General features: G+C 41.8%; 1 protein-coding gene across 1 annotated transcript in view; it reads right to left on the bottom strand.

Moving 5' to 3' along the window:
* ADAMTSL1 (ADAMTS like 1) overlaps positions 1-17,343 on the bottom strand; it is a 434,468-nt gene that overhangs the window by 227,969 nt on the left and 189,156 nt on the right. Inside the window, exons 13-14 of the mRNA XM_060014779.2 lie at positions 8,894-9,195; positions 2,171-2,300 (exon numbers count right to left, since the gene is read on the bottom strand). Coding sequence (XP_059870762.2) covers positions 2,171-2,300; positions 8,894-9,195 — 432 coding nt within the window. The remainder of the gene's footprint in view (positions 1-2,170; positions 2,301-8,893; positions 9,196-17,343) is intronic.

Genomic DNA, 17,343 nt, shown 5'->3' with positions numbered 1-17,343 from the left:
CCACAGGAGATGCACCTCTATACACTTCTCATTTTTAAGATGAAACTCTGTTTTGGCTCTTGGATGGGAGGTAAAGAGAGTGAGTCACATCAGGCCACTTTGGCCCCCTTTGTTGTTTCAATTAGCATCATTCTACAAACACTCAGATACTTATAGTTAGCCCAAGAAAACCATGCCTGCGCGCAGTAAGACATCCAGCCTGTCAGTCTGACGGTTCGCTGGTGGACATTAAAGCAGAGTTGACCTGGAGCAAATGCAATAACGTTAAGTCCAAAAGAGTCCTTGTCCTGGAGACAATAAAAAGGTTGCAAATTAAGCTTATCTAATTTAACCGTAATCAGTACTTGGAGGGTGGGAAGTAACGTCTTGTGTCCTACTCCTTCTGCTGCCCCAGGAAGGGAGAGGTTTAGGGGTTGTAAGTCCCAGAAGATGTGCAGTCTGTCCCAGCTACTGACTCCTCGGCCATGCCTCAGCTCATCACAGCATTTGGATGTCATTACACCACTGGAATGTGGTTAGAAAGACCCTCATGCTTGTTTTTAAAGTGACGGTAAATAAGTAGAACAGAAATGATTTCAATCATCAGCACAAAGCAGCAGTAACAGCAGTCCAACGCTCCTGCCTACAGAGCCATGAAGAGTTATGGGATTACTGGAGCAGCACGTGGTGACCTCAGATTATCTCGCGCAGCTAATTTATTTTGCAGATACGGAAACAGAAGGGGCAGACGTCTTGCCCAATGTCACACAGCTAGCGGGTGGCCGAGCTAGGATGAGAGGCCAGGCTTCCTGACCTGCCAGCCAAGGCCCTTGCAGGCTGTCCCTGCTGTACGTCTTCTGCTGCTTCCTGTTAAGGAGACTGCAGTCAAATGGAGGGGTTTGGATCCCTTGCCCATGCAGCAAGGTCTTAGACTCACTGATAAAGTGAGGTCGGGACAGAGATGTGCACAGGGAGAGAAAAAGAGGTGTCTCAATATTCTATGCACTGGATCTAGGTTTTTCTTGGCCCAGCTCTTGACTCTATTTTACGCTGTTACTCCCATGGGTGGGGTAGTGCCCCCAGCAGTGGCTAACTGATTTTCTGGTTGCCTTGGAGAATACGGCACTAGTGGCCCTCGTCATCTCTGCACTTGAAGAGGGAAGCCAGGCCCACCCTTCAGACTAATATACAGAATAACTCTGGTGATGAGCAGGAGAGTGTCACTGTGGGATGGTGCCCTGAGATGATCCGAGGAGGCCTGCAGTCTGTATCCTCTAAGTCCCCGAGAAAGGCATCTAGTTGGCTGAGAAGTAAGACAGGCAGCATTAGCCCGACCAGAAAACTATCGTTAATTCCTGTAGGCAACACATTGCTTCTCCCATGATACCTTGCAGAAACAGAAGAAATACCCTTCAGAAATAGCAACGCTCTCCGTATGTAGGACATGATCCGGGAACATTCTTCAGCCCATCAGCAGACTTGAAAGTCTGGCTTTGCTTCTTTAAATGTCTCCCCTTTGAAACCAGAATCATAGATGAGATGGGAGACTTGCTCCAAACACGTGTATGAAGGAAAGTCTCTCAAGACCCCATAACATTGCGTAGGCTGAAGCAGTGACTGGATTGATGAACTAAGGCTCAAGGTTGGATAATAATGAGACCCAGGCAGGGCTGAACAATGATATGCTCTAATTGATTTTATGCATGTGGAATGACAGACGCACACCCCCGATCATGCTATAATGAATCCGCATGCTGTGTGTGCATACAGATTTCATGGTGGGTCAGTTATACCACCCAGATCCTTCAGTTCCTGCAATCCGCAAGCCAATCTGTTACCAGGGTGGGAGGGCTCGGGGCACAGGCTGAAAGGTGGCAGAGACCGTAAAGCCTGTAGTCAGTTCTCATTCCCTCCAGGAGAAAGCAGCAGTGGGGCCTGTGCACATACCAGCCACACCACGGGGCTTTGCTTCAGTGCACGGAGCATGAGCTTCTGCACCCTGGACCACTGGGCTGGAATTCCGAAGCCCTGGTTTCAATTAAATTCAAGTGGATTTGACTAAAAGTTTGAACTGACGCTAATTGGTTTTCAAAACACTGGGTAACAATAAGCGTTCTGGTCTTGCCCATGGACAGACGTACCCCGTTATGAACATGCTCCCGGGCAGCAGGGCGGCCAGTGCGCCTCTTACCTTGCCGGGCAGGGATCCAAACTGCAGGATTTCAGGAGCTGGGGCGGCCGCTGGCTGGTCACGCACAGGTTTTCATCCACGGGCTCCCGTGTCTGTTTGTTCAGGCAGATCACCACCGCCTCCTGGACACCTGTGTACAGATCACACTGTCAAGGCCAGAGTGGGTGTGTGGGCGGTGAGCTACTGTAGACAGGGCAGCTGGTGGGAGGTCTCTGCGACTGGGAGGACTCGCTGCGTGTCAGGCAGTTGAGAGTCCGGGGCTGCCCATCTCGTCAGGCATCGAGCCGTCTGAAGAGAGCACTCAGAAGTTTGTGCCCCTTAAGGAGGGCAACTCCGCCAAAGTGGGGAGGCTGCTCCCAGCACTGCTGAAACGCTTAAAAAGATGCCACCCGGCTATGCAGCCGCCAGTGCTGAAACAGGATAATTTAAAGCAGAAGGAGAGCAGGTTGACCAAAGTAATGACCCCAAGACCTTCACACATTGTATTCTAATCAACAGGAGATGACGGTATTTGGAAGGCAGGCCCAGAGCCGTGTTTGAATGTCCAGCATTCTGTAAATTGCTGTGCTTCTGGGGCCTTGCATCTAGGGCTTTGCTGGTTTCCTTCTGATTCGGGTTCATTTCTTTAGTGACCTAGAGCAGCCTGGCAAGTTGGAACAACGAAAGAGAACAAGATGCCTAATGACGAGTGACATCCATGGAAGACAATGTTCCCACTGTCACCCACATGCCCCTAACTACAGACCTAGTAAAACAGGAGTTTGAGGAGCGACTGGCGTACAGTTACTTGGCTCTTCCAAGGTGGGGTGTAGGATCTCTCACGGAAGCTTTCATGGGACAGGGACACATGTAACCACGTGCCCAGATATAATGGACATCCTTGTCTTGTTTCTGATCTTACAGGAAAAGCTTTCAGTTTTTCACCGTTTTGTGTGATGTTAGCTGTGGGCTTGTCATATACGGCCTTTATTATGTTGAGGTACGTTCCCTCTATACTCGCTTTGTTGAGAGTTTTTATCATGAATGGACCTTTAATTTGGTCAAATGAATTGAATATCGTTAAATTATATTAAATTTAATGTAATATCCAGACGTTTCATCCTGCTTCCCAGTCATAAAAGCAGTAGCAAAAATCCTCTGAGTGAACATTATTAGCCAAGTATTGAGGCTAGGATCCTGACATGCCCCATTCAATCCTCTCAACAACTCCATGAGGCAAGCACCGCTTTTATCCCCATTTTACAGATAAGGAAACTGAGGCTTAGAAGGGTGAAAAAACTTGTCAAGGTCATACAGTTGATAAATGGTGAAACTGTAGTGGCTGTGCCTTAGCACTGGAGCTTTAATGACTGACAACGCTAACATTCAAAAATACTAAGAGGATGTTACATCTGCTGGAGATCTTCAGGAATAAACCAGACATGTGTCTGGAATCATCTCAGCAGAATTCAGTTTAAAGAAGAAGAGAGACAGGACATTCCTGATAATTTGCTTTCAGTCACTCATAGCTATATATATAAAGATATGTACATCTAAATGTACCTCTGTGTTGTTAAATATTTGTATGCAGTTATAGCAGAGTATGTATGACAATCCATATACTAGTTTTATATATAAATACACATACATTTTCTTTTTAAAATCTTCTGCATTGCTTCATCAGATAGTACCTAATATAGTACGACAGACCTATCACTTCTCAGCCCTGTCGCTTCCCTCCTCCTATCTACCCTGCGTTTCCCCAAGAAGTTATCACCCCAATCAACAGGCTAATGCTTTCCAAGGTGACGTTACACTGACTTCGAGAGGTCACTCAGCAAGCCACCATTTAAAAAGTGACATTTTAAAGCCTGAATCAGAATCGCCTTTCTTTTTTCCTAGGAAGTCTGACAAATCAAACACAAAAAAAAAAAAAAAAAAAAAATCAGTCACAATATTTTCCCTGTCAGCTTTCTTTTTTCTAAGCCTTTTACGAGCTTCAAAAATTTAACTTAAATATATCACGGCCAGTTCAGGGTGAAGCATTTGAGATTTATGCTAGACATTCAAGATATTCCATCATATTCTGGAATGCTGACTCCAGGGTGTCCTCCTGGTTGCAGCTGGAGTGAGCCACTTGAAATTCATGGTATGATGATATAGCAAAACACTTCACAAGAAATTGTTGATCTCTTCATGGATACTTCCCACCAGAACAGTCTGGCATTATTAAGGTCATGATGACAAGGCGCTAGATGAGGCGAACTGTTCCATACAGAACCTAGAGCTGTGATTCTGTTTGAAATTAAGGTTTCAATTCATTTGTCTACCTGGTAGTATTCCAGAGATTCTAAATGTTACTCTAAAATAAAATATATTTTGGCTTTAGTCAGCTATTGAAGAGCTTATGAATTTGAGTTGGCAATCCCCGAGGCAGGAAGTGACCACAGGGCTTTTGTCACCTGCCTTACTTGAAAAGGCTTGCTTGGGGCAGGGCATGTATTGGGGGTGTATGAGTAATGTGACCTGTTTCCACTTTGTGAAATCCTGGTTTACAGAACTGAGGTCCTTTCAGGACTGCATGGAATGGGACTGCAAGGGTTAAAGTTTCTAAAATGACATCAGTAATCTTCTGAGATACACAGAACACAGTTACATGACCCCAGCCAATAATCCTAGCTCAGGATAAAAGTCACCTTCGGGTTGGTTAAATGCTGAGATTAAGAAGCATTCTAGAGTTACTACCTTCTAATCTAACGTCTTCTAGAAGGATGCCCTCGGCCTCTGCAACACTGCATTCAGGGTCTGTTGTCATAGCATTCCTAGATGGGGGGTGCGGGAGGCTAAGGGCAGAGCTCCGTCGTAATGAAGGAGGATCTGGGACCAGCCCTGTGGTCAACACACAAGAAATTTTTGTGGCATTAATGCATGAGATGCCTAAAGGGCAGGGCATTCCAAAGCAGAGCGTGCAATCTGGGCCAAGGGGCGGTGGGAAGGAATGGGGGCCTGGAGGAAGCAACGTGGCGTGAGGGAGCAGCCCTGGCATGGGGGTGTGGGAAGCTGGAGAGGGAAGACGTGTGAAGACTTCACCTGTCAGTTCACAGTATACTGGACTCAGGGCAGTCGGGCCGGGATGTGAGAAGATAGCTCATCAAGTCTGTGCTATTTCCCAAATGGCCTAATTTTTGCACTGAGAAGGACGTTTTAAACCAACACAGAACACACGTGTATGTATGGTCCTTTGCGATTCTGAGTTTTCCTTTCTTGACAGAAGCAAAAGGAGAGGACTCAAAAGGAAAAGGGAGCAAGATGCACAGGATTTCACCTTTTATACTTGCTGAAATCAATTTCAAGTTTTCCTTCGGCTAGATTTTTTTTTTTTTTTTGCGGTACGCGGGCCTCTCACTGTTGTGGCCTCTCCCGCTGCGGAGCACAGGCTCCGGACGCGCAGGCTCAGCGGCCATGGCTCACGGGCCCAGCCGCTCCGGCGGCATGTGGGATCCTCCCGGACCGGGGCACGAACCCGCGTCCCCTGCATCGGCAGGCAGACTCTCAACCACTGCGCCACCAGGGAAGCCCCTTCGGCTAGATTTTAACGTCGATTTTACCATCTAGGAAGGAGGTCAATAAAGCTGTTCAGGTTCAAATCTACTCTCCTTGACTACACCTATCCGTTCACATATGGAAAATTAAAATATACCCAGGAGATGTTAGTGAGACAACAGGACACAGATCTGAACAGGTTAGGCTCACTTTCAATCTTCCAGAAAATGGGATTTTCGGTGTTTATATCTCCCAGAATAGCAAAATTGTTACATGATATTTGATGACAGCTTGGGGAAACGCAGCCACCAACTACAGCCTAAATTACTAACTAGTTCCTTCTGGTTGCTACCTCTGCTAGGTGAAAGGTTACTTTTGTGTCTATCCAATTTCATCTCTTGAGGTTGCAAGAACAATAAAATTAGCTAGACTGGTCTTATAACCCCAAATTGATTTAAAATCTATGTGTTAATCCTGCAGATTTTTGATTGGCTTCAGCAGGAATGATTAAAAATATCTTCAACCTTGTGGGTTATAGCTTAGTGAAAGATCAAAGTTGGTAGTACCATAAAATGTTACTGCCAAACAATGACTTCAAAATATACATATCCCGTATACCAAAATGATTTTTTAGTGTGTTTGGGCATCATATGCACCATGGAACCCGAGCATATTTTCACCACTTTGGAATTTTCAACTTTTAACATTTTAGGCATAGATATATTACCTTGGCACAGCGACACAACTGTAGGTAAGTGTGCACAGTTGTCGACAGATAAAGACCTAACTGGATATAAATGATGTACACTTTATGTTATACAAAGATGCTCAGTTCCTACAAGCCGACATCGTTTGTGTATGAAATATACAACTCTTATTTCCAGATCAATAGCTTCTGAAAACCTTTTAAAGGAAAGACATTCCACATACTCTCTACGCTTTGAATTTTATACCCCTGGTTGATCAGCAGCATGGTTAGAATCTTAAAGAGAAAGGTATCTGGTCATTTATATATTCCGTTACAGCATCATTTTTCCCATCTGCTCATAAAGTTCATGGCTTGACTTATAGCTGAGAATCATAACTGAGAGATCATAAATAATCTTATTCAAAGCACATTCATTTTAGACTAAAGATCATGATTGTTCAATTCAGGTGATCATGGAAATTGGGGATATGATCATGGAAAGTGGAGATAAACACACACCATCTGAACTCTTGAGTCATTCACTATGTCGGAAAGAAGCAACTGTAGCCACTGCTGTGTCCTTTCCACCTGGCCTCTGAGCTCCTGCTGGGGCTCAGAGATCACCAAAGCTTATTTAATACTCCTCCCTCATTAAGCATGGAAGAAAAGATGTCCTCATTGTGAGTGGAGGGCACCACAGGACATGGATTAGCGGAGTTCCAAGAAACTGTCTTCCAGAATCAGATGGAAAATTCTAGGTTTTAAAATAATAGGCTCTCCATGAAAACACTTAAGAACTCCATGGTTTGAAATTGGAAGGCTTAGAAACAAAACGAGAACCTCAAGGTCAAGACTATTAAATGCTTATGAAGCGACCTAATGGAGAAAATTGATTTCTCTGCTCGTACTTGTTCCATTCCTTTTCAACTACGCATGAACAATTTGGGCACATGTATTCTGACATTCCCAGTAATGAGAAAAGATGCTTTTATAAAAGAGTTTCCAAAATGTCATGGTTTAGAAAACAGTTTGGGGAAATAATTTTAATACCGATATTTTTATACCAATTAAGTAAGAAACTTTGCTGGGAATGCAGATCCTTAATGTGACAACAGGGGTTACTGATAGCCAGTGACAGGGATTTGATGGGAAGTCAGCTAGCGTTTCTTCACCTATCAAAATCTCTCTTGGGAGTAGACACGGGAGACAGTGTCGACACGCATCTAATGCATTTTCTACAGTGGTACGAAAGATCGTAATCTTTATGAAAAACCTAGGGGTGAAACAGGAATAAAGACACAGACTTACTAGAGAATGCACTTGAGGCTATGGGGAGGGGGAAGGGTAAACGGTGACAAAGCGATAAAGAGGCATGGACATATATACACTACTAAACGTAAGGTAGATAGCTAGTGGGAAGCAGCCGCATAGCACAGGGAGATCAGCTCGGTGCTTTGTGACCGCCTGGAGGGGTGGGATAGGGAGGGTGGGAGGGAGGGAGACGCAAGCAGGAAGAGATATGGGAACATATGTGTATATATAACTGATTCATTTTGTTGTGAAGCTGAAACTAACATACCATTGTAAAGCAATTATACTCCAATAAAGATGTTTAAAAAAAAAAAAAAAAGAATTAATTGTTGATTTAAAATGCCTTCTTCTCCCACTACAGTTCCATTACTAACACCTGAAATTGAAAAATCACTGAATCCGTTATCACCATGAACTAGACCTAAGAGAACCAGGTCAATACACATGGAAACATTGAACATTATTTCAATAATATTCATTCAATGAGAAAGCTTCAGGAACTCTCTAAGTGCTTAAAGAAGTGAGGTATGATGAAAAAAGACCCTTGGCAGAGAAATGAACAGCAGGCCTAGTCCCAAATGTCACTCACTAGCTGTGTGATCTTGAAAAAGTCACTCAGCTTCTCTGTATCTCAGTTTTCTCATCTATAAAATGGCAGTGGGGTCAGGATTCTTTACATTCTTTCCAGTTCTAGGTAACCACAGTGTTATCATTGCCCTTATACACCCTTTCCCTTTGTCAATAGATATTACTTTGGGAATCAGCTGAGTAAATCAGATTGGCTGTACCCTGTCCTTGGGAACGGCAGTCTGCTTGTCATCTTGGGTCTTGGTTCATACCACATGCGCAGAGGCAAGGGCATAGATAAATAAAAGTAAATGTTGAGAGCGTTGCCAGGTCAGTGTCAACTTTGTTCCTCAGTCAGATACGCTAAGATATATTGCAAAACGTCAGAATGACAACTAAAAGTAAAAGCATTACTTGTGATGGCTACTCATAGCTGACAGTCTAAAAGCTGCTCAAGCCCAAAGAGAAATACATCTGTGCTTCATTCAGGCCGCTTTACATTTAGAATGGCTTCCTCCCCCTACTTATCATTCTTGGACTAGAGGCAATCACGTGACACAGTTGCAAGCAGAGAGAGAAGTTACAGAAAAAGGACAAGCCGGTGGCGAGGATCTGAGCCAGATCCCCCTTCTTACCTCCTCCACATGACTCGGAGCACTTGGTGAAGCCCTCATACTCCCAGTCGTAGAGCTGGTCGAAATCCTGCAGGCCACCGAAGAGGCCACCTGTCTCTTCCGGGTTAAACTCGGGAACCTCCCCGTTGCAGGGTCCTGCGTAGCAGGGGCGCTGCGATGCCGGCTTGGGCCCTTCACATTCGTCAACGGGCAGGTCGGCCACGGACTGAGAGAAAGACAGGAGCACCTGGCACCGGACTATTCGCACCTGGGTCCCCACACCACAGGTGACCGTGCAGGCCGACCAGGCCTCTGGGATGAACCTGCAGTCCGCAAGCAAACAAGAGGACAGGATGAGAAGCCCCAAGCAGGAGACCGCGGGTACTGGGAGGGTCCTCATCCCACCTGCCACCGTGGCCCAGTGCCGTCCCAGGATGTGCTCAGGGCTCAGCCACCCTGTCCTGTGCTGGGCGCTTCGGTGTAGTTCATGAGCTCACTTGCCACTGTTTCTGGATTGGTTTCTTCGTGAGTGTCATATGAACCCCCAGCTGGAAGACATTCCAGCCACAGACCACCTGCTTTCTCCCTGCTTTGCACCCACAGTGGTAGCTCTTTGGAGCAGGGAATTGGTTTCTTCTCTATCGATCTAAATCCCAGCACTTGTGCCTCCTGCAGATGCCGGCTATTCTTCCAGCAGACTAATACTAAAAACTCTAACAAAATCAGCCCTCAGAGATATTTAAGGAAGTATTGTTTTGTTTTGTTTTTAGTCTGAATTTCAGGTTCTGTAACTTTCTTTGCTTTTCTGCTCAATGTGCTTCCCAAGATTTATTTATATACAGAAAGAGAAAGAGGGTTTTTTGTAAGTTTCCAAGAATGGAGCAGAGCCTTGTTCCTCACACATTCTTTGAATTAGTCTGGACTGCAGTTCTTTTTATATCCTAGAGAAAAGCCCTGCTACAAATTTAAATCCACAGGCATGTCACAGTAAACGAGAGGGCTCTGCATTCATACGAGTTTGTTCAACAGCCTCCAGCGCCTCCCCACCGAGAAAAGCCACATTAGGGAGAACTTGGTTTTGCTCTGAGTTTCTCTAGAATGTAGGACAATATCCAAATTCCAAAAAGGCTTTCTTCCTCCCACTAATCAACAATGGCCATATCTGCAATGACCTTGAGAAGTGCCTAGAGAAAAAAAGCCCAGAGGGAACCACTAACATTTTCACAAAGTTAGTATCATAATCTGGAGAAAGGACTTTGGAATTAAAAAAAAAAAAAATTACTTTTCCATGATCCTACTGCTTTTGAACAGGGAGTCATGCTGAGGAGGCATGCAAACCTGGCTCTTTAACCTTGACTTTGGCAGAAAAGGAAAGAAGTGATAAGAAGGTTATAGCATTAAATCTCAGCAAGTGAAAATAGTTCCTATCTAGTTTAGGGAAACTGAAATTCTAACAGGAAACCAATCCAAGTTTTCAAACTGGAAGAAGCACAACGAAGATGTGGCCTGGGCCCGAGCCTGGGCTGTGTGCAGAGCAGGGGGACTGGCCCGGAGACCCAGACCCATGGTGTCTGAGGCATGGAGGGAGTCCCTTTAAGAAAGGCCTGAGCATAGCACAGGGAGATGAGCTCGGTGCTATGTGATCGCCTGGAGGGGTGGGATAGGGAGGGTGGGAGTGAGGGAGACGCAAGAGGGAAGAGATATGGCAACATATGTATATATATAACTGATTCATTTTGTTGTAAAGCAGAAACGAACACACCATTGCAAAGCAATTATACTCCAATAAAGATGTTAAAAAAAAAAAAAAAAAAGAAAGTCCTGAGGCTTGTTTCCTTTGAAGAGCCATCCCCTAGGGGTGAACGAAGGTCACATACAACCTTGTCAGGAAGGTGCATGAGGGAGGAAGCATCATCCAGACTTATTCCCAAGAAATTCTCATCACAGAGTCACCTCCCTCTTTCTTTTCTGAATTCCTAGCCATCTCCTGGCACCTAGAGAACGTGGTGGGGAAAACAGTATCCTAAAAGATTAAAATGTCTTTCCCTCTTTAAATAACGCTACCTGTAGCCGTCTTTTAGGAATATAAAACCAAAATCTGCCATCGAAATCATTTTAACCCTCTTATTACACATTCACATCTATCTGCCTGAGTCCTGGAACAAGGATCATAACAAATACACAAGCACTGAATTTTACAACCCAGGTGTGGACAGAAAGGAAAATACACACCAAACTATTTTATGTATAAGAGAAACCTAGAAGCAGATGATAAGTCGGCCAGCTTTGACAACAGTGATGAATAATGCTTGTTTAATAATGTGGTCCTGAATTTTGTTTTCAAATGAAGAAGATGACAAGATCTCAGAAAGAATGGCACCCTAACAGCTTTTCCCATACAGGAAGGATTATTGTTCTGTCAGCTCTAATAGCCCTCTTCAGTGACTATTCCAAGAGACCAAGGCTCAAATAGCTTTTTCCGTAAAGGGCCAGATAGGGAAGATTTTAGTCTTTTTGGGCCATGTTTGGGAAGCTTTGTTGTTGCAATAACCTCTGTTTCCATCTTTTTCCTATATATAGAAACTTATGACAAGGAGCTAAATTGATTTGTTTACGGATTATCTCCTAGATAAAAAGTGAGTCCCAGATGAAATCTGGAACATAAAGGCTGCACAGATGAAACCCTCCGCTCTCCTTGCCTATAACATGAATCACTTTGCATTTGTTCTCTCTCCAGGACCGGGAAGATACACCAAAAGCACACTAAGTAGAAAAGGGGTGCTACCGAAGCCCCATGAACTCACTGCAATGACTGAGAACTGTTTACTTTAAAGTAGCATCTAAATGAAAAAAGTAAAGAAATATGTGTGTGAGGGGGTGTGTGTGTATTTTTGGCTGTCGGGATACTTAGGGTTAATCTACTTTATGTCTCCCAAGTGAGAACCTTATCAAGTGTCGAACAGCCTTACTGGCTTATCTCCCAACCCACTATCCTTAGGTCTTCATCAAGTTCACACCAATTAAGAACAATTTGGTCTTTAAGTGGTGCTGTCTTTTGGCAGTCATCTTAATATCTCTAGCGCATACATTGGATGATTTACTATTCTCTCTCACTGAAGGCAGGAGATTGTATTTCAAAAGGAAAATATCTAATAGTGCAAACGGCCAAATGAATAATAACTGTTTTTCATGTGAAACCTTCCCCCATATCCCTAGATCTCCCAACTCTGTATTTACTATCTTGAGCTTTCTGGCCACAAGTGGGAGGAAGCAAGGTCAGTGAGAGGGCAGTCATATGAGCTAGGAGGTTTAACTGCAATGTTTAGAAGACGCATCTTGAGTAGTTCTTGCTGAGTTAGAACCTTTAAAGTGGGACCTTTAAAATGGAGTCAATGTGTCTTTTAAAAATCAGTATATTAATCGTTTTGATGTACAGTGTATTATTGAAGTTTAATTTGGGAATTCTTTTGGTTAGCAGCACTATTGCCAGATGGATGAAGAATGGCTTGGATAAGAGTTCTTTCAAAGGTGGGCTTGAGCTTCAGAAATGATTGATATGATTTCTGCATTTAGTTTTCCCATCTCCAGGATAAAACAAACAAACGAACAGAACCCTGGCAAATAAGTAATTTATGTTTCTCTCTGGTCTTCTGTTTGCAAGATTCATTGTTCATTTCACTACCACAATACTTATCCTTTAATTAGAGGTATTACCACAGTCCCTATTATGAAACAGAAAAGAGTGATAATCAAATTCACCTGGAAAATCCCAACGTGGTTTAGTTTATTAGTGGCTATTACAGAGTCAGAAGCGTGGACTGAAATAATAAAAACTATTACTTAATATGATGCTAAAGAGAAACAGTTCACTCTTGGTTAGTCTCACATTACTGCAGATATTAGCCAGACTTAGCTCTAGTTTTATACACACATGGCCTGATATTTTTTTTTCTTTTCTCCTCTTCCTTTCCTCTCTCCCCCTTTCATATGAGTGCTTGTTAAAAAAAAAAATCATTGGGATTATTCAAAATAAGAGTAGCACAATACAGTAGCTCTACAGTTGTGTTATTTTGATGCTGTTAGGAGCCTCACCCCATTCTCTAGTTTCAAAATGCAAACTGAAACTTGCAGAAAATCACATTAGAAATATTTAATTTTTGTTTAGTTTTCAATCTTATAACATTTGAGTTATAAGTTGATAGGGGTTGTGGATTTCTTTTTCCTCTTTCTTTTGGTGATTTTAGGGTGAGGGGAGAGGAGGGAATGAACTGAAGAGTGTAGAAAAAAATATAAAAACTTAAAAGGGACCCCAAAGATTACTGAATAGTCTGTCCAGTGCATTGTTCCTAGTTATTATAAAATTTTAAAACCTTTCATTGACTGTGAGTTGTTTTACAACTTTTAAACTGCAGGAAATTGATCATGAGATTCTTTCCCATAGAAATGAAGATTGTGTCTTGTGGAATACAGTTGGTTGTCCTGTGGATAGACCCATTTTGCATCTACTTATAAATTCATTTCAGTATTCTTATTTGCCTGAATATGTTTGGTTCTTTTAAATTTCCTTTGAGTTGGTTGTAACATATTCCTGGTTTCTTCATTAATTAATAAGGTAAATACAATCTTTGACAGATGTTTATTTAATATGCACATGAGAATCATGATTATTTCCTTTCTAAAATTTTCTCACCTAACCAGTGGCCACAGAGGGATCTGGAGAAGAGTATATTGGAAAAATAAAATACTGTCTAAGTAATTCTATACCAAATTAACCAGAAAGTCTTTTACATAAATATGTCATTTGGGGACAAAAAAATCATCATACGTCATTGGTAAAAATGGTATTTCATATTACCTCATCTTATTTTTAGTTCAATCTTTCTCTATTCTTTTTCTTTAGTTTTGAAGGTTGGTTCTTCTCCTGATTCTGGACAATCTTTGAGACAGTAAAATCTTTAGGAAAAGGTGCAGTTACTTAAACCTAGCTGGGCATTTGGGCATTTGGGCATTTGTATCAAAGAGGCATTTGGATCTATGAGAAAAAAATAATTGCTGCTGGGTGGGAAAGGAACTAGGAGAGGGAAGGGGAAACGCATTCTTTCATCTACTTAGTTATTTATTCAATGTTCCTCAATGAAATTAAAAGGAAAGATATTAAAAAAAAAATCCTCCAAACTAGTAAACAAACAAAAAACCTTTGGAATGTTACAAAGGGCAGGCAACTCTTTAACTGAATCCCTCTAGGAGTTTCAAAGTGATTTACTTACAAAATCCATCATACTAAAAAAAAAAAAATCCATCATACTAAGACAAACTTAAAATGATTATTTAAAAATATAGCTAGCTTTGCATTTCATGTTTGTACGAGAAGTAACCACTGGCTTTTCAACACGAAGCTAGACAATTTCATTAATGAATATATACATCAAATTCACTGACATTGGGTTCTTAAATCAAACTTATTTATGAATTCTTTTGTCATTGTAGCAACTAGGGGCTTGGTTTGTGGGAAAAGTGGTTATAAAGGGAGAGTATGTGAGAGTTTAGGGGGGATGATGGAACAGTTTTGTATCCTGATAGTGGTGGTGGTTATATGAATCTATGTCCATGATAAAATTTCATAGAACTATTAAAAAAATGAAGAAAGTGCATGAAAAACTTGTGAAATACAAATAAATTCTATAGCTTTTTATATATATATATATAGCTAAAGCATTAAAGTTTTGAGAGAACACTTATCTAAAATATGCCTCTACATTCACTTAGAACCACACCTAAATCATTCCAAACAAATGGGAATCTAACTTATTGTGAAAGCTCTTTAGTCAAGGATACTTGATCTGAATGTGGAATTATGAAAATATTTCTCAACTGCAGCTGTTAGCTTACAAGTCTCTGGAATTGCAAATAATTCATGCTGGTTATGAAATGCATATTGAAGTCTCCAAGCAAAATTTTGCAAAGGTGCCCAGGACATCACTCTGCAAAACATCTAATAGCACCACTTTTTTTCATACGTTCCTCACATCCTTAAGTATCACGTCTGAGTTGTGAGGGTCTTCAGCGCTGTAAGGTGCCTGGTAGCATAACCAAGAATAGAATGGTTCTAGAAATTAAGATAACAAAACAAATGACAATTTTGATACGGTCACCAATACAATTATTTGAAAAAAAAAAAATTCAGTGACTGCCCCGTCTAGTGCTGCTAGCCAGTGATGTGAAGGAAGAACCCAATTCCATAACATTCTAAGGCAGTCCAGGGACAGCAATATTTAGTGGCATTTTCCAAGTAGTTGACTTCTTTCTCTCAGGATAGTGTTGCCCTTTTGGGTTCTTTGAGAGGCAGCTGGCCTTGGCAAGAATGCCTCAATGGCTTTCTTGCGGAAATGCTCAGCGCTGGAAGTGGGGGAAGAAAGGCTGACTGCATTAAAGAGCACATTTTCCTTTCAAAGAGATGCTGTACTAGAAGGAAATGCTGCAGGAGATCAGAGTTCTCTCCAAGTTCCAACGAGCCAGAGATGACTGGGCTCTTTCAAAGCCTAGGACCTTGTACGTTTGAGTACTCTGTTAAACTCATCTTGTAGGTCTGACCCAGCTTCCTCTAATATGGTTCCAGACAAGATATTAGAAGGATGGGACTTCCCGGGTGGTCCAGTGGTTAAGAATCCAACTAAGCCCGCGTGCCACAACCACTGAGCCTGTGCACCACAACTAGAGAGCCCATGTGCTGCATCTACAGAGCCCACGTGCTCTGGAGCCCATGCACCACAACGAAGAGCCCGCGCGCCACAACGAAAGATTCCACATACCACAACTAAGACCCAATGCAGCCAAAAAATAAAGAAATAAAAAAAGATATTAGAAGGAATCTCACTAAAGTAGGGACCCTCTTGACCATCCGGATGTTGTTCTTCTTTAACAATAAGAGAAAAGCCAGAAAAAAGACAGTTGATAATAAATGTTTAAGAGTATTGGTCCCACATTGTCTTCTCTTCCCGACAAATCCAGTGCTCAGTCATCTTGTTTCCGGTAGCATCCAGCACACCTGATCGTGCCTTTTTTCTTGAATTACTTTCTCCTTGACTTACATGACACCAAGCTTTCCAGGTGTTTGTTTTTCTTTTCTGGTCACTTCCTTCTCAGGCTCCTTTGCTAGATCCTTCTCCTCTCCTCAAACTCTAAATATTGCAGTGCCTGAAGGCTCAGTTTGGTGCGGTCTTCTGATGTGCTCACCAATGATTCTTGGTTTCAAATACCACCAAAGTACAGGCAACTTCTAAGTATTTACCCTCCAGTCTATACCTTTTGTCTGAGCTTCATATCGAAACTTTTTTTTAAAGTAAGATTTGGGATAGCAAGCCATTTTACTCTTTGAAGGGAATAAACATTAATTTAACACAATCTATTTATCAAAAAATTATGCAGTGCTTCTTATGTGTCAGCCTCACTTCTAAGTGCTTTATAAATAAATGTTGTTAAATCCTAACAATAACCTGATGAGAAAAGAATTATTATTATCTCCATTTAATATACAGATGAGGAAACTGAGATATAAGCCACACACCTAGTAAGGTTTCATGCTCTTAGCCGGTACACATTGACATCTATCCTGAGCGGCATGTTCACTTGGATATTTCAAAGGTACCTCCAACTTAAAGTGTCCAAAATGGAACTCTTGATTCCCTTTCTTAGCATCCGATTCCTCTTCCAACCTTCTCCATCACAGCAAATGGTTCAACTGGGTAGCTAATTGCTCACATGAAAAATGAGGAGTTATTCTTGATCCCTCATTTTCCCTAGTTCCTCACTTTGAAACGATTCCCAAATTCTATTAATTCTCCCTCAAAAATGTATCTGAAATTCATTTACCTCTCTCCATCTCGACTACTACCACCTTGATATAATAACAGCAACAACCACAACAATAATAGCTAACGTTCACTGATATGTTTTAAGCATTTCTATATGTTAGCTCATTATAACACTGTTAGGAGATGGGTACTGTCAGAAACATTGTGAAATGGACAAACAAGATTACTAGCAGACTTGCAGGGGCTGTCAAATTCTATGGACGTGTGAGTCTCTGTCTTTGGCTAGTCTATTTTGCAACTCCATGGAGGTGAAATTTTCCTTGTAGAGAGCTAGTGATGATGTAGATGTTTCTCGTTCATAGTGACGGAGCTTATTTTTCTGTTCATGTCAATGCAAATAATTTTGTCTGATAGAAAATATAAACTTTTCTAAATCTAATTCACATTAGAACTAGTTTTAACATTCTTATTGGTTCTGTCATAATTCATGAGTTAAATAAAAAGTTAGACATGTGCTCATTTTATATTTATAAATCACAATTTTACCTTTCTGAAAATTATATTTTAACAACTTATATATTTAACAAAAATAAATTATATTTTAACAATTATATTTTCATCCCAATTTCTAGATGATAAAATTGAGACACAGATATTCCC

Source organism: Delphinus delphis, chromosome 6, assembly GCF_949987515.2.
Source record: "Delphinus delphis chromosome 6, mDelDel1.2, whole genome shotgun sequence".
Lineage (NCBI taxonomy): Eukaryota > Metazoa > Chordata > Mammalia > Artiodactyla > Delphinidae > Delphinus > Delphinus delphis.
The sequence above is the reverse complement of the archived record's forward strand: the minus strand, read 5'-3'. Positions and strand labels throughout refer to the sequence as shown.